At 45.7% G+C, this 25,086-nt stretch overlaps 3 protein-coding genes across 4 annotated transcripts; 1 reads left to right on the plus strand and 2 right to left on the minus strand.

Moving 5' to 3' along the window:
* Nucleotides 1-832: 832 nt before the first annotated feature.
* On the minus strand, nucleotides 833-2,490 carry LOC118687363 (inositol 1,4,5-trisphosphate receptor-interacting protein-like 1). The gene is given in 3 exon segments (XM_036384288.2): nucleotides 833-2,386; nucleotides 2,388-2,448; nucleotides 2,450-2,490. Coding segments are annotated over 3 exon segments (1,656 nt in total).
* Nucleotides 2,491-6,805: 4,315 nt separating this feature from the next.
* Nucleotides 6,806-8,502, minus strand: LOC118687364 (inositol 1,4,5-trisphosphate receptor-interacting protein-like 1). Its single transcript, XM_036384289.2, is given in 2 exon segments — nucleotides 6,806-8,298; nucleotides 8,301-8,502. Coding segments are annotated over 2 exon segments (1,695 nt in total).
* A 5,918-nt stretch (nucleotides 8,503-14,420) lies between these two features.
* Nucleotides 14,421-24,273, plus strand: LOC118687393 (potassium channel subfamily K member 16-like). Of its 2 annotated transcripts, none has more exons than XM_036384332.1 (5): nucleotides 14,421-14,626; nucleotides 16,646-16,766; nucleotides 18,463-18,629; nucleotides 20,172-20,340; nucleotides 23,339-24,273. In XM_036384332.1, exons 1-5 carry the CDS (start codon nucleotides 14,432-14,434, stop codon nucleotides 23,680-23,682), a joined length of 996 nt encoding a protein of 331 aa, XP_036240225.1. In that variant the 5' UTR covers nucleotides 14,421-14,431; the 3' UTR covers nucleotides 23,683-24,273. The 2 variants fall into 2 exon arrangements, with proteins under 2 accessions (XP_036240225.1, XP_036240227.1); XM_036384334.1 differs by having other exon boundaries at nucleotides 20,175-20,340.
* The last annotated feature ends 813 nt before the right edge of the window (nucleotides 24,274-25,086 follow it).

Raw genomic sequence — 25,086 nt, forward strand, 5'->3', positions numbered from 1 at the left:
TTATGAGAAACCTTCCAGACAAAAATGCACTAACAGTATTAATATGTTTTAGAACAGATAGTGGCAGGAATATGTGCTCTACACGTATTACTTTAACACAATCACATATCCAAGTCTTTAAAATTCTTTCTTACTATAATATAATATTTACATGGGGTTTTTTTGTTATTATTTCAATGAGAATATTGTTTTACTCTCATATATGATAATTTATATACCTATGAGTATATATTTTGTTCACATGACATATATATCTATGAAATAAAAATCTAGATTCTTATATATACAAAATTTCAGGTGATCTCCAACACAGCTGGTCCAATGATTCCCTAAAGGTTTTCCTTCCAGGGCCACGGGGAAACTCCATCCATTGACTCATCCCTCATCCCAGGCAAACAGTGCTAATTTTTCCTCTTGGTCCTTTTTGCCCTGTTTCTTTTTTTCTTTTTCATTCCCACATTCCCTTTTCTTTCTTAGTCCAATTTTCGGCCCTTCTCAAAGGCAAGGAACAACTGCATCTTGCAGGTGGGATTTGGTGACTGGCCCTTCATGTATGGCACGTGCTCTCTTCATGTGCATTCTTAGGATGGAGGAAATTCTTGCAGGGTTTATGTGGATCTGCTTGACTTCTTTTGGAAAATTAGGTGATACAAGGAGGTAGAACCCTCCCATGGCCCTCCACCTGCTGATGCAGCAGGAGAGGCTGTGGGACCTTCACCTGAGCCTTTGCAGGAATGCTCTTCTCCTTAAAGCACCAAATTTTTACTAGGAGGTGGCTCTCTGCTGCCAGCTGCGAGCAGCACAAGCACAGCTCTGTGCAGGAGAATCTCTTTCAATCGTCAGGTTTAAGGATTGCTACAAGTCGACGTTGCAGATCCAAGTACTCGCCTATTCCCTGGGAACAGGAAACTGGATCCATCGCCGAGCGATGGAAAAGGTTGGGTGGCTCAGCTGTTTGAACATCTGGGGGCAAACTGATCTCCTCAGGAAGCCTCTGGTTACCCACAATGAAGTGGTTGAGACATTTCACTTCCAGGGATAAGAGCAGTCTCTCGCTGATATCCATCAGTCGCCTCAGGAAATGTCTCCTGCACCACTGTGACACGGGAATGGTGTTCAGGAGGTGCATGACAATGGTCTTCATGGTGTAGGTGGAAAAGCCTATGCCCAGCTGAAGACGGGAGAAGAGCTGCAGACATCTCAGGTGCAAGCTGTCAGGAGGCGCCTGCCTGGCAATGTGCTTGAAGAACTTCATTTCTGCCACATCATAGGACTCCAGCCACAGAGTGCTTGGGGTTCCAGCATATCCCAGCTGGCTGCTGACAAAGATGTCAGAGTCACCTCTCTGCACCCCAAAGACCACCTCAATCCTGAAGCTTGCTTCTCTGTTGGTCACCTTAAATTGGCAGGAGCGCGTGGAGGGCAGCAGCACTAAGTGCCAGTTGTGTGACTGAGGCAAAGCTGGCCAGATTGCTCTCACCAGCTGGTAGAACCAGCGGGCAGTTTTCTGCATGTCCAGGTAGGAGCCGGTGCACAGGGTGTGCAGGAGGCTGGGACCCTGATTCCTCCTCAGCTCCTCCTCAGGCTGGTGCAGGAAGCACAGCATGTCCTCAGCCTGCTGCTCCCTCCTGCAGGTGCACTCCAGCTGCACGCGGACACGGAAGTTCCTCACGGGCCTCTGCCCTGCACTGTCCAGCTCCAGGTGGAAGCTGTGGCCTCGGGGAGGAGTCATGGGGATGAGCACGCGGTACACCACGTCCTCCTCACGGGGACTCCAGCCCTCAAAGGCACTGCCCACCCCGATGGCTCGTTGCAGGACTGGGTAGAAACTGTTTGACAAGACGTGTCCAAAATAAACCGTATAATTGTCCATCAGGTCTATTGTCCACTCGCAGCCTGCCTGTAGGTCCTGTACAGGCCACTGGATGCGCTCCAATAACATCCTTCCTATGTTCTCCTGAACACGATCATCTACTTCATTTCCACCATCATCTTCACTTGCATTTACACTTTCTTCTTCAGGCTCCTCTCTTCTCATGCTCCATTTGCACCCCATAAACCATAGGACCAAGAGAAGGACCAGAAGCAGAGAAACAGCTAAGAGCTGCAAGTACTTCCCCACTCCACTTTGCTCCAGGGCCAACTGCTCCATTTCCCACTCCAGCCAAAACCTTTCCAGTTCCTGCTGCTCTGCATGTACCTTCATGTGCAGAGATGTTTCCTCATCCCAAACATCACCCACGGGCTGTGGGTACTGGGTGAAGCTTTGCAAGAGCAAGAAGAGGAATACTATGGGATTCATAGTCTGCAGGAGGATAGAGAGAACGTCTAAAATGGTGCTGTGGGGGAGGCAGCTAGCAGTAGGTGAAGCAGGGATGGGAATCCTCAGGGATCTGAGGGCTGGAAGGACAGGGCCCCACACAGCTGGCAGGCAGCAGCAGCCACCCTGTGGCCTGCCCAAGGCTCTCCCATGAGGGGCTGTCCCTGCATGCAGAAGGAGAACCCAGCCCCAGGTGCAGCGTTTCTGCCCCAGCCCTTGTTCCCAGCCCAGCCTCCCCGCCACGTGTGTACTCACCGCTTGCCAAAGCAATGCAGGGCCAGCGTTACCTGCTGGGGCCTTTTAGAGCTGCCCCCATTGTGACACGTCCCCCGTGACGTCACACGTGTCACAGCATGTCACAACCCAGCCAGCCCCACCCTTTTGCCCCACCCTTGCTCAGGCACTCAGAGTGGCCCTGATGCACAACCTAGGGCTGCCCTTGATTGAAGCTTCTTCAAAGAACTCCCATTGTTCTTTCTTTTGGATTTATTTTCATCTGTCCTTTACTGACAATCTCAAAGATATCCCTGTTGGAAGGCACCCTTGAGGATCATTGACTCGAAGCTTTGACTCCTCACTGGTTGAGCTACACTGAAATCTCAGAGTCAGCGAGATTGAAAAGTCCCTGAAGATCACACAGTGCAACTGCAAACTTAACACTGCCTACTCCATTAATAAATCGAGTCCCCAAATATTCCATGCCTTTTCAATCCCTCCAAGGAGGGTGACACCGCTATTTCCCTAGGCAGCCTGTTTCCATGCTTGATATTAGTTTTCATTAAAGCATTTTTTCTAAGATCCAATCTAAATATCTACATGCGATACAGCTTGAGGTCATTTTCCTTGGTCTTATTGCTTGTTTTTTTTGTGTCACTGGACAAGTGGAATCTTCAGAAAAGCCTGTCTTTAGCCTAAGATTTTGTCAACAGCTCATATTTAAGAAATCTTTCTGGCCTGCAAGTTCTAAAGATCAAATTCATTTATAAAATGAATTATTTATTAAACAGACAGGAGATAATAGATAAACAATCTCCATCAGAGTTACTTATTACTCAGTATAAAACCAAAAGTAATTAGATTACAGCCTAATAAACAATGTACAACATGAAGGTGTCTATATTAAAGCATGTCAAAGAAACAGCATTGAGCAGGAGTCAAATGTTACACACCACAGCGATGATAATAATGCAGATTTCTTTCACTTAACCTCCATGGCAGTAATTGCAAAACAAGTGTCCTTGTCCACAAGAGAAACACCACACATTTCCAGAAAAATGTATAGAAAATTTCTGCTTTGTGAAAGTTTGGTATGGCTTTTAATATTATGAAGCCTGTCAGTCAGAAACCCAGCTTCTCTTTCCAGATCCCACTTCAACAGTTAGATGTTTATTGGCAGGTGGGAGATGCCAGCCCACTGTTAGCCCCATGGAGCCAAAAGAACTCACTGCAAGACTGCTGGTCCTGTTTGAATTACCTGAGCAGTTAACAAACCACAGATCAGCTCTTGAGCAGAATGAGACGCTCTGCCACACCTGGGAGAATAAATCAATCCCCAGCTGGCTACAACCTCCCTTCAGGGAGCTGTAGAGAACCACGAGGTCCCCTCTGAGGCACTTTTTCTCTCTGCTAAACACCCCCAGTATTGCAGTGGGCGGTGTTCAGAGTGCCGTGACCTTCCCAAAGAAGCCTCTTAAAAAAGACACCTCGCTGTCTGTGCTCACACTGGGTAATTTCAGCTCTTTCACGCAGAAGAAGAGATAGGATCTTTGTGTGGAATTCCAAAGAGAGCCTTTATTGAGCTTCTTCCCTGAAACAGTCAAAGCACCACGCAGGCAGGGAAAGCTTGGAAAGCAGGGAATTATATAAGGATCTTGAGGGGTGGGACAGAACACTAGGGCCAATGGCACCAGGGCACAGGGGTGGAGCAAGGGAGAAGGGCCAGTGGGATACATTAAATCTGCATGTCACAACGAGGCATGCTGTGAGAAGCCTTTTTTCCTCGCCCTAACAGGTGGTTATGGCTTGAGGGGTTGTCCCTCCAGGGGAGTGCAGTGGATTCTTTCCTTATTGGCCCAGCAGCCTCCGCACCCCACCTCCCTCAGCCCTTCTTCATCAGACTTGTGCTCTCATAGAAGCGTTTCTAATAAAAAGGACTAGCATTTGTGGATATCAGTACCCTTGAAACTACATGCTCAGCGGCTCTTATTAATTAGTTCCTTGAGCTTGCTCTCCCACAACCCTTGGGAGTAGCTCCACAGAGAGTTTTTTCCATAATGCCTAAGATTTTTTACTCAAGCATTTCTTGATTACTGTGGACAAGACAGCAGCAATCACCACTTCACCTACAAGAGCATTTCTATGGACAAACAACAGGTCCAGGAGGGCACTTTTCCTAGTTGGCTCCCACAGTACCTATGTCAAAAAGCTATTTTCAGTGTGGACTTCAGGAATTTTTTTGGCTTGTTCAGCTCTTCACTATGATGTCTCCATTTGCAGCTAAGAAGTTGAGGTGCACCATGAGTGTGACTTTGTGTGACTGATCAAGAGATTTCTTTTCATTCCTTATAGCATCATACACCAGTGTCATCATCCTGGCTCAGTGATCCATTAGAGACTGGGTGAAGCTCACAGAGGGAATAGATTCTCTCAGAAAAGGGATGGCAGTCAGTGTCCAAGTGGTAATGGCACTCTCTCACAAGGCCCTGGCCAGGATCTCTTCAGCTACATCAGGTTTGATGACATGAGTATCCTTTTACTCTAGAGGAAAGGTGTGGCAGCAATCTCCCCTGCCAATTGAGCAGTGCCTTCTCCATGTCCTGCATTCTCAGATCTGTGGCAGCTTTTCCCCAGGGAGTGTCTAAGGATGGGCAGCTTCTCCATGCAGACCCCAGTGAACACAAGGAGGAATATTAGCAATGCCTCTTGCATGGTTCCTGACCAGCTGAAGCTGCCAGCAAGAATTTCTGGGTCCATCTAAAATGGTCACCCTGGCTGTGACAGTATGAGAAGAAAGGGGGATGAAATTCATCTTTGTAGCCACTGTAGTGTGATGACCCATCCTTAAGGGGAAGGAAACTCTAAAGATTTTTAAATGCTTGTGATTGAAAGGAATAACAAAAGTCAGGGGGTCCACAAACAATCAGAAAAATTTATTAACTAACTAGACACTGGGCTTGGAAATCAATATGTTAGTCCCCCTCCTATTATATAAGCACATGGCAGTGGGTTTTGAATAAAAGGGTAGGGTTAAAGGGAAGAGAGGAATTAAAGAGGGAGAGATAAATTAAATAAAGAGAGAAAAAAAAAGACAAAGAAGAAAAGAGAACACCAGTCCTGGTTACAGTGTTGATCCAGTTAGTGGAATGTCAGTCCTGGCTGCAGTGCCAATCCAGGGGATAATCCTGGTTCAGCATCAATCCAGCTGTGCCAGTCTGGTCTATGAGATATCCAGGGTCCTGAGGGCACTTCCCAGGCTTGGGGGTTACCTTTTTGTTGACAGGTTTCTCTGCCCTAAAGACAGGTTTCCCACTTTCTATGTCAATTAATTAGCATGTACAGTCCTTTCTTTCAGGCCTTCCTGGACATGGGTCAGATGGCTTTGATGGTTTTTGGGGGTCTTAATCCTACTCTATAGTCCATGCCCTCTTCTTGGCCTTATTCTTGTGCTTATGCTGTACTGTGGCTCTTTCTCACAGAAAAGTGCTGCCCTATTTCCTCCTGGTCCCCCTTTTCTAGCCAAATATTGGTATTCCTCACAGCATGTCAATACCAGCAGTCCTTGACTATTACCAACAGTCCCTGGTTGGCTCCACTACCATCCAATTATCAGTGTTAGAGACACACACATTGGTCCCTTATATTCTGGGAATCAAGAGCTCAAAAGGCCTCACTTTAGACTGCTTTACAGTCGTAACAGAGTGCTTTAGTCATAGTAATTTTCCATCATTCAGGTCTTTTCTCTGTAACTTTATTTGAAAGTTTGTCAACAAAAATATTATTCCACTTGGGTTCTTAGTCAGAAAAATTCAGGAAAGAAAAATAAATCAGGAAAGAAAAATTAGTTTCCGAGGCTGTTCCTTAAAAAAAAAAATTGTGCTAATTAGGCACCTGTTAGTTCCTGGGAACAAATAATGTTGCTGATACATTCAAAAGGGGCTTCGTACAAATGGAGTTTTCAAGGCCAAGGCCTAATGAGTGTTTCTCAGACTTTAGTGCAGCGAGTGACAGGGGGAGTGCATCACCACAGTTTACCCTGCAATGCAAGTCAGCTTCTCTGGGCCTCCACATGGTAGTCATGACTGTGGATGCCGTGGGAGACTGTTGAGATGACACAGCTGTGGCTGCTGATAGCAGAGGGCTGCTGCATGGCATTTTACCTTTTCTCTCTCTGTATCCCACATTCTCTTCTCTTCTTCTTGGCACTATGAGCTCGTTTTCTGCTACTGCCTACCAGGCCCACAAATGCTCTGTTAATGAGTACCTCTTTCAGCAGCCATTGAGCAGCACACTTGTGAGCCGACGCCGGAGATCCCGGTACTCACTCATTGCCTGGGAGTGGGCAACTGGATACCATGCCAGATGATGAAAGAGATTGGATGGCTCAGCTGATGCAATGTCCAGAGGCAAGTGGATCTCCTGAGGCAATCTCTTGTTGCCAATGATAAAATGCTTAAGGCATTTCTCCTCCAGGCAGCGGCACAGGTTGACATTGATATCTCCCAGGCGCCGCAAAAAATACCTCCTGCGCCATCGTGACACGGGAATGGTGTTCAGGAGGTGCATGACAATGGTCTTCATTGTATAGGTGGACAAGCCTATACCCAGCTGAAGATGGGTGAAGAGCTGCAGACATCTCAGGTGCAAGCTGTCAGGGGGAGCCTGCCTGGCAATGTGCTTGAAGAACTTCATCTCTGCCACATCATAGGACTCCAGCCACAGAGTGCTTGGGGTTCCAGCATATCCTTGCTGGCTGCTGACAAAGATGTCAGAGTCACCTCTCTGCACCCCGAAGAGCATCTCAATCCTGAAGCTTGCTTCTCTGTTGGTCACCTTAAATTGGCAGGAGCGCGTGGAGGGCAGCAGCACTAAGTGCCAGTTGTGTGACTGAGGCAAAGCTGGCCAGATTGCTCTCACCAGCTGGTAGAACCAGCGGGCAGTTTTCTGCACGTCCAGGTAGGAGCCGGTGCACAGGGTGTGCAGGAGGCTGGGACCCTGATTCCTCCTCAGCTCCTCCTCAGGCTGGTGCAGGAAGCACAGCATGTCCTCAGCCTGCTGCTCCCTCCTGCAGGTGCACTCCAGCTGCACGCGGACACGGAAGTTCCTCACGGGCCTCTGCCCTGCACTGTCCAGCTCCAGGTGGAAGCTGTGGCCTCGGGGAGGAGTCATGGGGATGAGCACGCGGTACACCACATCCTCCTCACGGGGACTCCAGCCCTCAAAGGCACTGCCCACCCCGATGGCTCGTTGCAAGACTGGGTAGAAACTGTTTGACAAGACGTGTCCAAAATAAACCGCGTAATTGTCCATTAGGTTAGTTGTCCACTGACAGCCTCTCTGCAGGTCCTGTACAGGCCACTGGATGCGCTCGTCTAGAAGCCATTTCAGATCATTGTCAGAAAAATGGTCTTCATCTCCCTCGCTGCTGTTCTCTGCCTCATCACTCCTTTTCCTCCAGAAAAAATACAGTCCCAAGAGAAGGACAAGGAGCCCAGCAAAAGCCCAGACCTGCCCGGGCTGCAAAGCAAAGCAGAGCAGGTCTCCCCAGGCCCCTCCACTCTGCTTCAGGTTGATCAGCTCCACCTGCTGCTCCAGCCGAATTCTCTTCCTCTCCAAGTGCTTTCCACGCAGCTCCATGCGCAGATGTTTCTCCTCATCCAAAACATCACCCACAGGCTGCACGTACTGGATGAGGCTTTCCAGGAGCATGAAAAAGAATGTTATGGCATCCATGGTCTGCAGGAGGATGAAGAGCAGGCTTAAATGGGGCCTGTAGGGAGGGAAATGACAATGAGGGCAGCAGGGATGGAAATAACAGGGATCTGAGGGCTGGAAGGACAGGGCCCCACACAGCTGGCAGGCAGCAAGGCCTGTACTTCTCCCCCAGCAACAGCAACAGCAACAGCAGCAGCAGCAGCCACCCTGTGGCCTGCCCAAGGCTCTCCCATGGGGGGCTGTCCCTGCATGCAGAAGGAGAACCCAGCCCCAGGTGCAGCATTTCTGCCCCAGCCCTTGTTCCCAGCCCAGCCTCCCCGCCACGTGTGCACTCACCGCTTGCCAAAGCAATGCAGGGCCAGCGTTACCTGCTGGGGCCTTTTAGAGCTGTCCCCATTGTGACACGTCCCCCGTGACATCACACGTGTCACAGCATGTCACAACCCAGCCAAGCCAGCCCTGCCTTTCCTCCCCACCCCCACTCAGCCTCAGTGTAGCCTGAAGCAATCAAAGGCTGGATACACACAAAGTGCACACGGAACTGCAGGTTAAGCTGTGGAAGGACTAGGGGTGTGGCTTCTGTGAGAACTTTCTAGAGGGTTACAGCGGCAGCTTGAGCAGCTCCCGTGCTGACACAGTTCACAGTGGCGTGGAAGATCTGGCTGTGGTGGGCCCAAGTGTGTGGTACCACTAAAGGGCCTCTGTACCCTCACTGTTGCTTTGGAGGAGTATCCACCCATCCTTGACTCCTTCAGGAGGAGGTGCCACGTTCCTGAGCACACAGCACATGGAGAAGACATTGCTTTGTCAATGTTTGTAATTTTTGGTGCACCATTCTCTAACAGCAAAAGCTCAGTCTGGAAGTCAGATCCAAAGATGAAGAGGCTGTGGCAAGGAGCCTGGAACTAGAGACTCCTGTTACCACATGGACACTGAATGTTCTCTCTTTGTGAGGGAATCCAGTCCCTCTGGAAGTTTCACCCTGTGCAAAGATGCCAATAAATGGCATCTTGAGCAGATGCTTCCTCTGTCGAGTGTGTCTGTGCCTCATTTTGGTGGGGAATGCGGGCACCAGTACTCACTGCCTGTCATTGGTTGACCTCAGCTGAACAGAGAGAAAAAATAAGGACCAAGGACTTGTGGGCTGAGACAAGAACAGAGAGATTGCTCAGGCTCATCTGGGGGAAGCATATTTCATTTGCTACCAATCAAATCAGAGTGGGATAATGAAAAATAAAACCAATTTTCTTAAAATATCTTTACCACACCTCTCCCTTCTTCCTGGGCCCAGCTGATCACTGTGTCCAAGGCTGTGAGCCAGGACTCACACAGCACTTGGATAGTTCTCCATAGGGGTTGCCTGACACACCCTGAACACCAGAGGTCTTAGCCAGCTACCAAAGGCAAGTGACCAGCTTCAGCATTTTCTTCACTCATTAATATGAGCCTATTTCCTTGACAGCTGATAGCTATCCACAGGAATTTGGCTTTGCAGACCTGAAATAACAAACTAGGAAGTAGGAGGATCTCTGTGGAATCCAGCTTTAGCCTAAGTATTTGATAATCTGGCATAAGATCACAGCATAAAAATCAAAATGACCCACGTTTGAAGACTGAATGTTCTGACCCATTATGAGGAATAGATATTTCTAGGGGAACTGTAAGAAAGTGTAAAAAATACTGATCATTTAATGGTTTTAGCCCTAAGCACAAGAGGAAGTACAACCACAATCACATGGTAAGTCATTCCCATGGAAACTGATAATATTTTCCATTAAACTGGAATTTATTTTAGGCTATAATCTGCTTAAGGACACAGAATGCATAATGCTGCAGCAAGATGCCATATGTAGAAAAAGAAAATGGCTAAACTGTAGGCATGACTGGGGTGTGGAGGAGGAAAGGACACACTGAGGACAGAGGACTCAGCATAAGAAAACCCTGTCCCAGCACATCATGTTATAGGCAGGAAATGTTCCCTGCCCTCTGTTACCACTGGATCTCACTGCCTGGGTTTCCCTGCAGTGGACTGGGTAAATGATGCAGGTGGAAAAAGTCAGCATGGCTCCTCCTTCCCTGGTCCCTTAACTGCGTCATGGATCTCTCCTAGCTCAGGAACAAAAAGTATTAATTAACTGCCTTACCAGACACACTGCCCCCAATTAATTAACTGCCTTGCCAGACATACTGCCTCCATGTCTGCCAAGGCTATGGCCAGTTCACCCAAGCTTCCTTTCTGTCCTACATGGCCTAGGAACACCTCCAGCCCAAACCAGGGCTGTCAATCTGTGTTCCAGTGGCATTGCAGGTTGCCCATTCCAGCTTGCCCAGCCCAGCCATGGGTCCCAAAAAGCCAAGCCCACCAGGAGACCCTGCCTGGCCCAGTCCCCACAGCCCTGCCTGGCTGAGCTGCAGGATGATTTTCTGACTTTTTTCTGACAGAAAAGAGAGATTTTGTCTGACAGGGAAGGTAATGATTGGATATTAGGAAGAAATTTTTCACCAAAAGAATAATAAAGTACTGGAATGCTCTTCCCAGGGAGGTGGTGGAATCACCATCTCTGGATGTGTTTAAAAAAAGACTGGACATGGCACTTGGTGCTATAGTCTGGTTGAGGTGCTAGGGCATAGGTTGGACTCAGTGATCTTAGAGGTCTCGGCCAACCTCATTATTCTGTGATTCTGTGACTTGAACTTGTCCTGTCTCATCACCATGAACTTGCTCTATGAACACTCATCAGGGCTGGCTGAACCTGCTGAGAACCTCCAGGTCTGCCCTGCTCCCTGGCTGGGGGCAGTGGGACAGAGAGACCACGGTGTTAGCACACTCAGCTCCCAGCTCCAGGGCCCTGAGGGAGCTGCCAGCCCTCACAGCACCTGAGCACAAGGTTTGGAGTGCCATGATAGCCACGTTCTGCCACCACCCCTTGCCAGGGAACTGCACCCCAACCCACCACAGCCTCAGGCAGGCCAGTGGATCTTGTTGCTGGAACTACAAGCCATAGGTTGGGTGGCAGTGGGGCAGTCCCGAGGGAACTGGACCAGCAGAAGTCCTGTCAATTTATGGGTTGTGGAGAAGTTCTTGGTAGCTGGATCTGTTGGTTTCCCACAACTGAAAGCTACAGAGATGAGGCCTCACTTCCATTTCTTCAGCTCCTTCTTGAGAAACAAATGCCATTGAATAGGTCTGTCAGAACTTATGGCACCATAAGGGGTTGGGGACTCGAGAAAAGAGGTGCTGCCAGCAGAAATTTGTTTTGATTTACAAAAAGAGTTCTATTAACTTGCCTGGCAGTGTCCAAGGCCAGGTTGGATGAGGCCCTGAGCATGGCCCTTCCTGACATAGTGGGTGGCTTCCTTGCCCACAGCTGGGGGGTTGGAAGTAGATGATTTTTAAGGTCCTTTCCAATCCAAACCATTCTATGACTTCTATGATAACTTGCACCCAGGTGGGATGTATTCATGATCTCCCAAAGGACAAAGGTAATGGTGGCTAGCTCACCAGGTACAGTGTTCCCATCTACCTTCCCAGCTATCTAGACAGGTTATCAGTGTGGTTATGAAGCAGAGTTGTGAGATGCCAGCATCAACCTTTGCATGAGGGTGCTGTACCTACAGCAGCTGCCAGCACTTGGGAAGTGCTTGGTTTTCATGACTGGGGTGAATGGTGTCAAGCTAACGCAGTACCCAGACCCCTGGGGGGAAACTGAGTCAATAATGGTGCTTTGTCTCAAGCCCCTGACACTCAGGAGCTATAACAAGCAGTACAGCTCTAGCAGCCTCCACCAAGAGCATGTTTTACAGTTTTTAATCTAGGCAAAACAAGGAGAGGAGAACAGTCAATGCTCATGGAAAATACTCTTACCTTTACAAGGAATGGCTTCAAGTAAAGCATTCCACTGAGTGAATTCCCCCTTCCTTTCTTCCTCAAAGCAACTTATCTGCAAATATCCTAGCAGTGAACTGTGTTTTCCCTCCCTTGTTCCCTGTGGGGGTGTCAACCCCAGTATAAACAAGATGCTGTGTGATGGGACACTCCTCTCACATTCAAACAATCTGTAGTGGTTATTAAAGATACACAGGCAGGTTATTAAAGATTCTTTGTATGAAGAAACAGACTGAGAAAAGTTGATGTCTGTTCTCTGTTCCAGAGCTAGAGAAAAAACAAGGTCACCAAACTTCCTTGCAATCAAAGGTTTCTGGAGATGCAGGCACAAATAGGCCCTCTTAGAGGGAAACCCAATTTAATGTATATATACAGGCTGGAGGAGACAGATAAGAAAAATGAGGTTTCTTGGCATCTTACCCACACAATCAAACCACTGGAGTTGTCATCAATATTGAAATTCTCATTATCTTCCATGAGTTTCATGTTTTTGTCATCCATTTTCCCCTCAGATGAGCTGAGGAAATAATCCAGTTGTATTATCCTCATGTCTGTTGAGAATGATGAACACGTGTTGCATTTGTACATGTAAAGGGCTTTATCTTATCTCACGGGGCTGGGAGACTGAGACACAAAAGAATTGTCCTTATTTTAGAGCAATAATTTAAATCTGAGGAAGAAGCACACCTTTGACGTGTAGCTTCAAAAGAAGTTAAAGGAAACACGGCACATCCTGTTTCAACAAACCCTTTTCCAGTAACCCTAAGGAAGATCTTCAAACATGTAAGGGTTTCGGAAGCTGCTTACCTTCATTCATAGTCTTCCTGTTTTCCTCTAAGGTCAAACAGATTTATATGTGAAAGGACAACCTGCAGTTGACAGAGTGAAGCCACGTGCTGCTTCTTGTTTACACCAGTTCTGCAAAGCTAATCCCAGAGTCTCTGCCTTTTCTTGATATTTTCAAACTCAATAAAACCACAAAGACTTGAAGAGCAGAACAGGTGGTACATTTTAAATGCTTTTTCAAACGGTGATTTGCTTCAGTGTGTTCTCATTATTAAAGTAGGGCATCTGCTGAAATAAAAAATAAATTGTGCATGAAACAAATGAAAATGCTGGGAAATGGAAAATCAAGAAAATTAAAAAGTGTTAACAATGTCCATGGTGCAGCCAAGCTCAGACCTGTCTGCTGTCTGTTCCAAAATCAACTTCTTCATTCAAGGGCTTCCCTCTCTCACAAATTCTTCTCAGTGGCACCCAAATTCTTCTTGAAGCTAATGGGAACAAGCTCTGACAGTTATATAAATGACTTCTCGATGCATGAGAACCATCCATCTGAAATCAGCAGAGGCTACATTGCTGTAGGAAACAGAGAATCAAAGTCACTTTGGTTGGAAAAGACCCTTAAGGTCATCAAGTCCAACCATTAACCCAGCACTGCCCACCACTAACCTGTGACCCTAAGCACCATGTCTGATGACCTTAGAGGTCTTTTCCAACCTAAACAATTCTATGATTTTATGACTCCACGGATCTGATGGCATAGCTACTTTTTCATCCATCTAACTGTGTACCCAGTACCAGTGTAATGTATTCCCTTGAATACACCGCAGAGGAATTGCTGGCAGAAGAAACCTGTTTGGATTTGGCACATATGCAACCACAGCCATTTGCCTGTGTGTCCAAGGTTTTGCTCTGAGCTGTTGAGGCTCTGCAGGGCTGCATGACCCTGCTCTGTGCTGCAAGCAGACAAGTGAAGCACAAAAGATCAGTCCAGCTGCATTTCCCCGAGGCTGCCCCTAAACATGGGGCAAGAAGGAGCTCCTGGGATCAGAGGCTTGCCCTGGAGTCCTGTTCTTGGACTCAGCAGGGCAAACAATGATTTCCAAGCAAACTCCCCTGTGAACCGCTTCCAGACTGTCCTCACCTGTCCCCAGAGCCTTCTGAGCAGGAGATGGCCACCTGCCAGCTGCTCCAATCCTGACCCACTTTTCCTGAGAACCCAGCAAGGGAGAGTTTCACAGACAAGAGGAAATCCCTAAACAGCATGCAGCTCAGAGAATGGAAAGTTTTTTCTTGGGGGGGGTTGGGTTTATTGTGGTTCCCCCCCCACCCCCCGCTTCCAGCTTCCCAATGAATGCATCTGGCAGCACAGTGTCCCTGCCAGTGCGGGATCCCAGAGGAAACCAGAGCTGGGAGGGCTCTTCCTGCCCGGGGGAGGCTTCCCAGGAGCGTGAGGGATTTACAGTCCCCACCTCTGGCTCCCCATCCCCTGCAGAGTCACCCTGAAGGCCATGTGCAGTGGCAGGCTGCAGACAGCTCTGCTGGTGGCTGGCTACTTTGTCTACCTGCTGGTGGGTGCTGCCGTGTTCCAGGCCCTGGAGAGGACTGCTGAGAAGCAGGAGAAAATGGCAGCTGCCCAGATGAAGGAGGCTTTTCTGCAGAACTTCACGCAGCTCACGGTGGCAGAGATGGAGCAGTTCATGAAGGTGAGTGGAAGTCCTTTCTCCCTCTTGTTTTCCCCATCAGATGTTGTTTCCTACTCATCCTTTTTTCACAGGTAACTTGCACTTCTTTCCTTCTGATTGGGGTCACTTGGATGCTTCCAGCAAACCCCTGTCTGGTGTGAGCAGGCAGCTCAGTCTGATGGTAAATACAGCTCGTGTAGCTGGACAAAACCTTGTGTGTGATAGATATTAAAGATCCCCATCCTACAATATCCTGGGTTTTTTGGGGTCTTGCCTCCTGTTGATTCTGCTTTTAGTGGGGCTGTGCTCTTACACAATGGGTGGCATGGCAAGAAAAATGAGGCTGTCTGAAATGAATAGGTGTGGCTGACACTTGGAATAGTATCACAGATAGTGCAATACAGAAACAATAAGGAAAGGTCTGGATAGGGGAAAAAAACCCAAAAAAACTCCAAATAGCTACAAGGAGGGTGGCATGATCAGAGTTTGGTTTTTGAGGAGGATGGCATGATCAGAGTTTCGTTTTTGAGGATGCTGCAGAAGAGAAACAGGTAGCCTGGCATGGGGAAAATATTTCTGGTCATGGCACAGAAGATGAAGATGAATAAGGCTGTCTCTTCAACTTTGGTATTTTAGAGCTCTATCTGCTGTAATGCAGGAGAAAATGAGGAGTTAAGCCTTGCTGGAAGCATTTCCACATGGAAAACTAGTGGAGCTCTTAGTGGGCCACTTCACAGAAAAAGAAATGTGGGGAAGAACTGGTGTTTGTAATAGCAGAACCAGAAATTCAGCCCCTGTTTCACCCATGCATGCATCCTCTTCACCTTGTTTTTTATGGGTAGGGAAGAAGATAAAAAGAAAATTGAGAGCTTTTCAAGAAGGGAAGAAAAAAACCCCGCGCTTTTAAGACAAAGAAATCTTTGTGCAAAGGCTATGGAAATTATTTTTTTTAGCCTCAATTTTCTGAGACACCAGCAAAAAACTAGTGAAGGGAGAAGCAGGGAGGAAGATTTTGCTGGTGCAATTTATTCCAGCGCGTGTCCTGCTTCTGGCAGGGCTCTGTCCTGAATTTTATCTCAGATGTTTCTGTACAAACCAGCCTGCCTTCCAGATGTCCAGTCCACTGTTCTCTGTTTGTAAAGACAGGGACAGCTGGATACTGTTTGATTTTAAAATTTCCTTTTAACTTAAAAAAAAAAAAAAGAGAGATAAAAAAATAACAGCATTTAGAATTAAAATGAAGGAAGAGTCCGAAAAATGCATAAAGTGATAAATGTAGCACTGGAGAGGTGTGGAAGAAATATTTAGTCAAGCCTTGTGTGCCAGGGCAGTCTCAACTCAACCCAAACCATCTCTGACAGATGTTCCTCTAACCTCCTCTCAAAGCAGCTTTGCAAACATGTGTGCAAATGTGTAAATTTATCTATGAGTATTCATGCATACAGTTTGGAGAAGAATGTGTATGTCAGGCTTTGAAAATCAATGGACTTTCTCTGAATTCAGCTCTGTGAAACTAACCAGAATACAGACTTGAAATGAAATTCTCAGTGTATCTCGTGTACCCTGGCACAACTCACTGATGCAGCACTGGGAGGGATCAGAGCCACTGTACATACATGTGGGTGATCAGATCTTGGATCCACCACTGCCATCTCAACTGCAAGTCCAAATCCAGCAATCAGCCACCCCCATCTCCTAACCAGTGTTCTGCCACATCCCAGTCACTCACCGGATTGTGATTTTCCAAACTACTTGGTCTGAAAGAAACAAGGTCCTTGGTCACACTGAAAGAAACAACTTCTCTCCAAAGACCCACTAGAGCAGTCAGCACAAACAGGGCAGAAGCTGAACACCCAAACCCTCTGTATAATGGCTTCCCAACCTTGGAGGTGAAGGTGTGAATAGTGTCAGACAGTCTCTGAAGGGAAGTGAGTGGTACTCACAGGAGAGGAGCAGCAGTTGGCTAAACCTGTAATATTTTTGCAGCAAGCTCTTGAGAAAAGCAGTCATGATGATACCAAACTTTGCTTTCTCTCCCAGAACCTGATTGAAGCCATTCAAAATGGAGTATACCCTGTTGGAAATGAATCACAGTTTGAAGAGAGCAACTGGGATTTCAGCAACTCCTTCTTCTTTGCAGGCACAGTTGTCTCCACAATAGGTAGGTCTAATGCTTTCCATTTTTGTGTGCTTGTGTGTGAGTGATGCTTATTATGTCTGGTTATTAGGACATAAATGGATAATGCTTTCCAGGATAAAAACTCCAGCCTTTTGCTGTCATGGGTGGCAAGCAGGCATGGACTTAGTCCTAAGACCTTCCCAGTGCACAGTTCTTCATGCTTTATTTTGGCTTGTCAAATATCAGTATTTCCTATTATTTCCCACTTATTTCTTCTTTTCAAATCATCTGTTATAATGTTCACTGTGCTGTTATTTGTGGGTAGGATATAAACTTCACTTTCCTGGTGTTTATTCCAGGCTTTAAATCTGAGAGTGCTGTAAAACATAAAAAATGTAAGGAAAGAAGTGAATCCTGCTGAGGCCTGAGCACTGTCTCCATAACCTGTTTTGAGCTGTTAATTCACATATTCAGTTATTAACATGCCAGGAGGAAAAAAATGGGAAGGGGTAAAGGGGCAAATACTGAGAATTTTACACTGCTGCTTCAAGCTGTTCTGACCTCTACAGGGCCTGCCCTACCTGCTTTGTCCTTTCTTTCAAATGTACATCCCAAAAAGTGCAGGCCCACCAAACTTAAGGATAAAGTCCATACTGTTGGGACTTGATTCACAGTCATGCAGTGGAAGTCAAATCTGTGTTTTTACAGAGTGGTGCTGAGGCCTCACTGCCACCAGACCCTGAGCACATCTGATCTGTGAGTGTGACATGTCCCAAGGGCCCCAGCAGTGTCCCAGCACCGTGGGAGCTGTGTAATTGATGCCAGAGCCCACAGGGAGATCTCCTGCTGTAGAAGGGGAGGGTTCTGACCCATCACTGAAACTGGAATATTTCTGCAACAGGGAGCACAAGACAGCTCATGCATTTGGGAATCCAGTAGCCCAAAAATCACTCAGTTCTTCTGTCTTTTCCCCCAAAAAAAGCATTGCATTTTCCAAGTAATGGATGCCTTGACATGAACTGTGCATGGGAAATGCAGTTTCCCAGGGTCACTGATAGCATAAGGACATACACAAAGTTCAGTATTCTTGCACTCAGCCATGTACCTCATGGGGTCCAAGAGTCTTGAGACTAAAAGACATGTTTGGGGTTGTTCCACTACTTATATAAATCCTCTCTTAGTAGGAACTTAAGACAAATGTCTCTCTGGCATGAATAAATCAGCCACCAGCAAGGTCTGGGCTAATTAGCACCATCTATTCTAATGCACAGTGCCTTGGGACTGGAGTCAGTATCTGGACACAGTAACTCACTGGGATGGAGCCAGGGAGGTCACTAACACACAGGCACATCAACAAGAAGCTGGAGATGTGATCCTGACAGCCTGGGACTCCAGCTCTGATGTCGTCCAGATCCTCAGAGTTCTATTTTCTGACTTTCCATGTATTTGTCACGGGACAGAGCATGTTTCCCATAATTAAATCTTGATTGTGTTTTTGTTCCCATTAAAGCTGTGTTGGGAACACACAGTGCTTCTGCATTCCCCCAGACATGCAGGGTGAACCACTTCATCTGCTTACTGCCTTTTTCACAGGAAAAAAGAGTGCATTTGGGCTGAGAAACACTAGCCACATCTTTTAGGGCCAAAGGCAGGCTGGATTGGAGTAAGGGTGAATAGGACTGTGAATTGCTGCAGTTCTTTGGAATATCTCCTCTGATCCATCTTTTTTTTTTTATAGGCTATGGCACATTACATCCTAAAACTGCTGGGGGACAGATCTTTTGTGTGTTTTTTGCTCTTTTTGGAATCCCTCTGAACATTGTTTTTCTGCACCGTGTTGGTAAGATGCTCTCACTGCTCTGTAAAAAGCTGGGAAAGTTCCTGTATGAGAAAGGAATGAGAAAGGTAATTGCTTTTGCTTACTCAGGCACAATTATATGCCCATTTCTAGTGTTTTTCTCAAGTTTTATGCTGCCTTATCCTCGATTGTATTTGCTTTTGTGCTGGGTTAGATGTTGTTCTAGGGCAGGAAAAGATGCATTCTTCACTTGCAGAGCTAAGCAGACATGTCAGAGATATTCAGACAAAGGCATGCATTTTGTCTTCCCATCTAGATGGCAGAAATCCAGCCCCCTTCAGCAATCAGTGGAGAGATGGGGCATCCCACCTCATTTCTTGAGACACTTATCTCAGGAGCCAACACCCTAGGCAAGTGCGTGCATCCCTTTAAAACCAGTAAGGGTGATTAAACATCACCTTGAGGCTGCAAAAAGCAGGTGAGCTGTGCAAAGCTGTAAAAATTAGGTGAGGTGTAGAGGTTTCAATGGAGTTTAACTCAATGAATAGTGTGCTACCCCTCCTAACTGATTACCCAGTCCTTTAGTCTCTCTCCACCCTTAACTGTGACAGAAAGGAAGCATCAGGCTGGAGATGCCCATTTGAGCCTGGTTGCTGAAAGATGAGGAGACACCTGTAACAAGCTACAGACAGGATGAATTTTGTCTGGTTTATGCCCCAATTTATTTTCAGCTCCTCCTCTTCTCTCAGCACTGCTGAGGAAGTAAGAATAGCTTTTCTGTGTCTCCTACTATAAGTAATTCTCTTTCAGGACAAGGTTTGATTGCTACAGATAACCCTGTTCAGATTGCTGAATTCCCTGTCATATATGCCAAACTTAAACAGAAGATAAGGCTCAATCAGATACAGACTCAAGCATGTACACAATACATGAAGACATGAGAAGTTATCCAGCAGTTGCCATTCATTTCCAGGCAATCTGGATTTGGAAAATTCTATACATAGAAACTATGTGTGTCTGGCTGATAAATCTCTACATATAACAAGTTGTCTTCTCTAGTCAAAGCTCCTTCATGACTGCTGGGAAGTAGAATGGTTTAAAAGTCACTGTCCAGGCTCTTCTTTATCAGGAGCTCATTAGTTTTTGGGGTTTTTTTTGTAGTGAGATATCCACTGGTTAGGAGCCAAGTTGTGGCATTGATGCAATGAGAAATAAAGTCAATAATCAAGACTCTTGAAGACAGTCCTGTCAGAAATGGTGCAATTATTTTTTATTAAAAAAGACTCTTTTCCCAGGCAAATCTGAATTTAGGTGCCAACCCTAAATACCTAAAAATTAAAAATGAAGTTGTATAGTGATAAGTAGAAATGGTTTGACTCTGGTAAATGTCATTAGATAGGAATTCCTCCTATAGTCACAGTTATTGATACAATCAAGTAAAAGACTACATCTTCCAGGGCCACTGTGGACATGCAACACCTGGCTTCCCACTACTTCTAAACAAGACTAAAGTATTTCCAGAGGAAAAGCACTCAGTAGAAATCCTTCAGATCCTCCTGATCCCAGATAGCCACCCACTTTTACCACCATTATATATAGCTTATTTGTGTTTCAAATAATGATTATAATTGAACTGGTTTATTTTTCAGAAGAAGATCAAATTTCTGACCCTTTTGTTCTTCCTGGCAACGGGGATCCTGGTTTTTCTGTGCTTGCCATCAGTGTTCTTCCAGATAACAGAGGGCTGGTCCTACAGTGAAGGAATTTACTTTGCATTTATCACCCTCAGCACCATTGGCTTTGGAGATTATGTTGTAGGTAAGGATGATTCCAGAGAGGAAACACATCCAAACACCAGGATAATGACTATAATCCCCATGGGCTGACTGAATGTACTGTAGAGACAAATCTGTCAAAAGTCTTTGCCTAATCTTTGCCTTGTCTTTGCCTTGTACAGTTCTGAGGGAAAATACTCACTTCTCTGGGGTTGTGTGTGCTGATAAAAGCACCACATCATCAAAATATAAGGAAATGAGGTGCTTTGGGGTGCAAAGAAGACAAATATTTTGGTTAGGGAAGAGTGAGGGAATTTTTATTACCAAGAGGGAACAGTTTATGACAGCTGTACAAAACAAGGTGTATATCACTGCTTTAGCCATCTCTGATTTAGGTTTCACAGTGTAAAGTGAAGAAATAAGTGATCATGTTTCAGAATATATGAGTTCACACAACAGACTGAGGTGGAAATCCCAGTCATGGGAAACTGGGGAAATCTACTCACAATATAATACTCGCTTAAATATAAAAGTACAAAGGTGGTCTTCTTTAGTCTTCTGAATATCTCTGGAGGTTTTCTCTCCTCACAAGCCAGAGCTTAGGATTTCCCCTGAAGAAACACCGTTTATGCTGCACTCAAGCATGCTGGAATGCTTCTCAAAGCATTTCTGTGAATCTGCTGGACAAAATACACTCTCCGTGAAATAAGTTTCCAAAAGAACTGCAAAATAATTACCAGGAGCAAAATCAGTGTCCACAGAAGAAGCAGGAAACTGAACTCCATGGAGAATCCAAGATTTCTCTACAACAACCTGTCCTGCCATCATCTTGCCAGCCTGACCTTCTCCTCAGTAGGGATATGCAAAGAAAACTGCAGCTAATACTTGCACCAGTCCCCACAGAGGGTCTGGAAGCTTCACACATTTTTCTGAGGGACAGACATCCACCAGACAACAAACCCCAGGCTCTCAAGCCTTGCAGAAGTGCTAGACAGGCCTTGGAGCCTCTCTGTTGCAAGGATTTCTTGCATAAGGCTGATGACTTTGGCACAGGGAGCCCACAGACTTTTCCAGGCACTGATGTGTCACTGCTGACTGTAATTTCTCTAAATCTATTCCGTGAAATAGAATGGTGGGGAGGGGCTGGTGCCATGCAGGAGAAAAACTGAGCATCAAAATGTTGCATTGTCTTTCCTTGTCCAAATCACAGGTGTGTTTTACTTTAATGACAGCAAGTCACAGCCTGAAAACCATGACTTCCATAGCACTCCTCTGCAGCCATATTGCTTTATAAAACCAATTAATTGTATTTAAACTTTCTAATTGTTATTTAAAAATAACAATTAGATAGGCCTCATGGCTCTATGATTTCATCTTCATTAGGATGACTTAATCTAAAATATTTTTCTCTGCCAGTATTTATCTTAATTTGCTTTAACAACAGTGATAAAATGTTGATAAGTTTAATGCTTTGCATCTTCACAATGAAACGAGCAGGATCAATGACTGCTCTGAGAATTATGCACTGAGAATTGCTTACAAATGATAAATGGTTTTGCACTGGCCAAGTGGAACAGAACAGGTTTGAGTTGATTTGCATTTTAGTAATTCAAAACTGGTTTGTAGCTGAGCGTGCTTGGGGAAGGCAGAGATGCTGGGAAGGTGGCTCAGCCTGGGTTTGACTTTTGGGAATACATGTACATGCTGGTGATACCTCTAAGGTGAAACTCCCTGGTGTTGTTAACTGAATATTCCCTGCTCAAGTCCAGTTTTGGGTTAACAACACAAAGATGTTCCTTTTTCCTTGTGGCTTTGCTAACCCAGATCATGAACTCCAGATAAGAGCACAACAAGGACATGCTTTGTACCAAGGCTGAGAATGCCTTTGCCAACTCAATGCCAGCAGCAGAAAAAGAAACAGCTGTTGGATACCTGTGCATGAGGACAAACCTGCCCACTGCTGCCCCATTGCCACAGCTCTTGGATAACAAAGAACAAAAATCTTGCCCATTAATCCGTGCAGGACTTGAAAAGAGTTGCCAGCACCCAGGCTCCTTCTGGGCAGGTTCACCATGAGGTTTGTGGTGGTCTCCCTGTCCATGAACATTGCTGTGTTATCAACTATGTCAAATCTCCTCTGGCAGTGACTTGGAGCACACCATGCAGGTGCCAGGGCCACATCACCTGTACCATGATGATAATACTGTGTGGAACCAAGCAAATGCTCTCTGTATGTTGGAGTCAAACAAAATGACCCATGCGGAACAGCAGGTGTGAGGTCCTGGCTGGTGCTAAGAGGATCAGACTGCGTGAAATAAGCTTTGGTCCACTGGTTTCCAACATAGAAAGTTCTGTTCTTGGCATGTGTCAGTAAATTCTCATCAGTCATGTAGTTTTTTATATGGGGGAAGCTCCTGAAGCCATTCAAAAGTGAGGTGGGAATTGCAGCTGCTCTCTTTGTGTGCTTGCAGGTACCTGTAATTTAAGGGAAATATTTATTAGGTTGTAATCACACTCTATAGAAATACAGGGAATTACAATTACCCAGATAATAATGGTTGTGTGGTTATAGTGGCCCACTGTGCTCTGCTTTTTGTGCTTTGGGAGTTTGGGTGCAATTCCAAGATAATACAATACAATTTAGCACTACTTCCCACATTATTTCATTTGCCTGTACGTGCAGCAGTTGAACTGGGATTGCTATGTAGTAAGGGGGAAAAAATACCTGCTCTGATGGTAATTCACCTCAATCACAGGATCATAGAATCACAGAATGATTCACTTCAATTCCAGTGTGTCATTTGGCAGGCCAGCATATTTGTATCATATTTATTGCATATATCAGTTCATTGCAACAATAAGAGAATTGCCCAGCCTTAACCTAATGCTCTGGAGCTGAGAGTCTCCATTACAACAAAAAAGTCACTTTAAAGTACTCAATATAAAACATACTGATGAATTCATTAGGCTGTTCCACTTTACACTGGCAAGGTGATTTTAACTTTTTAATTTTCTCCTTCTTTCTTCCTCCATATCTTCAGGCAAACAGTCTGACAGGAAATACTTTTCCTACTATCGAGTGCTTGTGGCCATTTGGATTCTTTTTGGCCTTGCCTGGATTGCTCTGCTGTTTAATTTATTGACAACAGTACTAGAAGATACTGAAAAAATAATTGTCAAGGATCTCCAGCAAATTGGAAAGGTGAGTAAGGACAATGTAGGAAGCCAGCAAAGAAGATGCTGGCCTGTTCAATTTATTCCAGAAGAAGAACCACTACCACCACATGCTGGAGGGGATGCAATGAAAATGGAGTCATTAACAGCAGATTCTGAACACACAAAAAATGAAAAAAAGTGTTTTCTAATAGCAAAACTATTGCCATAACATGTTGAGAATTGAATTCTTCATTGGAGAATTGCTAGTTAATTATTCTAAAGAAATTACCATAGAAATAAAATTTCTCCTGCCTTTTACTGAGATATGACATTTTAGAATCAAGACTTACAGTTACACAAAGCCTGGATATTAATGGTAAGAAATTTGCTCCTCAGTTTGCAGCTAGGTTGTGCTAACAGCCTGAGAAGTGCACTTGCTTTGCAAGGTGTTTTTAAGGTGCTTTCACAAAAACGCAGAGGAGGGGCATGGAAGAACTTGCTGGTTCTGTTTGGATTTTGCAGCTTGCAAGAAATCATGTCTCTTCCAGGAACTGACATGCAGAAGCTTTTCTGGCATTGCATAGCACTTTTGGAAGAAGGAATAAGGGTATATAACTTCATAGGTGCCTGACTTGAGCCATCATTTTGGATAAGGTGTTATGGTCTGAAAGACATGTTTAAATGACAAGACCTGAGCTCAGTTCAGAGACACCTGAAGCATCTAATGGACAGGGTTATGAAAAGGTTAGCATGTTAGAAATGTCTGATTCTACCTCTTCCTCTTTCATTCTAAGTTGAATAAAGGCAATTTCAGCTTTTATCCCTGTGGCTCTGAAGAACCTTTCTGACGGTGTTCATAAAAAACGCATCCATGTCTTTAATTCAATTTTTATAATAATTTTATTCTGCAATTTTATTCTGCAATTTTTATAATAATTTTATTCTGCAAGTTTTTCATAAGAAGAGAGACCAGTTTGAAGGGAGGAGTCCTTGCTGCTATGTTTTGATTCCATAGGAACTGTGAAGCCATTTAGCAATGATTCTCTGGTGCTGTTGCGTTCCAAGGGTGAGTGGTGTCTAAACCTTCAACCAGGTGAAAAAAAAAAGGATGTCACATCTGGGCATGGTTTTTCAGACATGCTGTCTGGCCTGCAGACCACTTCTGGGTGAAGACTCTGACCTTCAAAGGGTCGATCTATGCTGTCACAGGCCTTCTGTGTGCCAAAAATGCATGGAAACCCAACCCTGAAGAGCTGGCAAAGCAGCTGGGGTAGACACAGCCATAGAGGTGAAACCTCCCATGTGTGTTTGTGGTCACACCAAAAGTCAGTCCAGCCCAACACCATCTCTGACCATGCCTGATGTGTCCCCCAGCAGTGACACGGGGGCAGGATCAGCAGCTCTGCCATGCCCCAGCACAGGGGCCGAGCCCTCTGCCAGCCTGGCACAGGAGGTGGGCTCTGTACATCAAAATCCAGGAACTTGCCCAAATGCTGAGCTCACATCAGCACCCACAGGGCCCCCCAAGGCAGTCCATGGCTTTAGTGCACCAATCCTTTACTCTGACAGTGCTGAAGCTGTCACTTGGCAGGTTGCTGTGAGCCCCTCAAGCTCCTGTTTCGTCAGACTGAAT

Source organism: Molothrus ater, chromosome 6 (genome assembly GCF_012460135.2).
Source record: "Molothrus ater isolate BHLD 08-10-18 breed brown headed cowbird chromosome 6, BPBGC_Mater_1.1, whole genome shotgun sequence".
NCBI classification, from domain to species: domain Eukaryota; kingdom Metazoa; phylum Chordata; class Aves; order Passeriformes; family Icteridae; genus Molothrus; species Molothrus ater.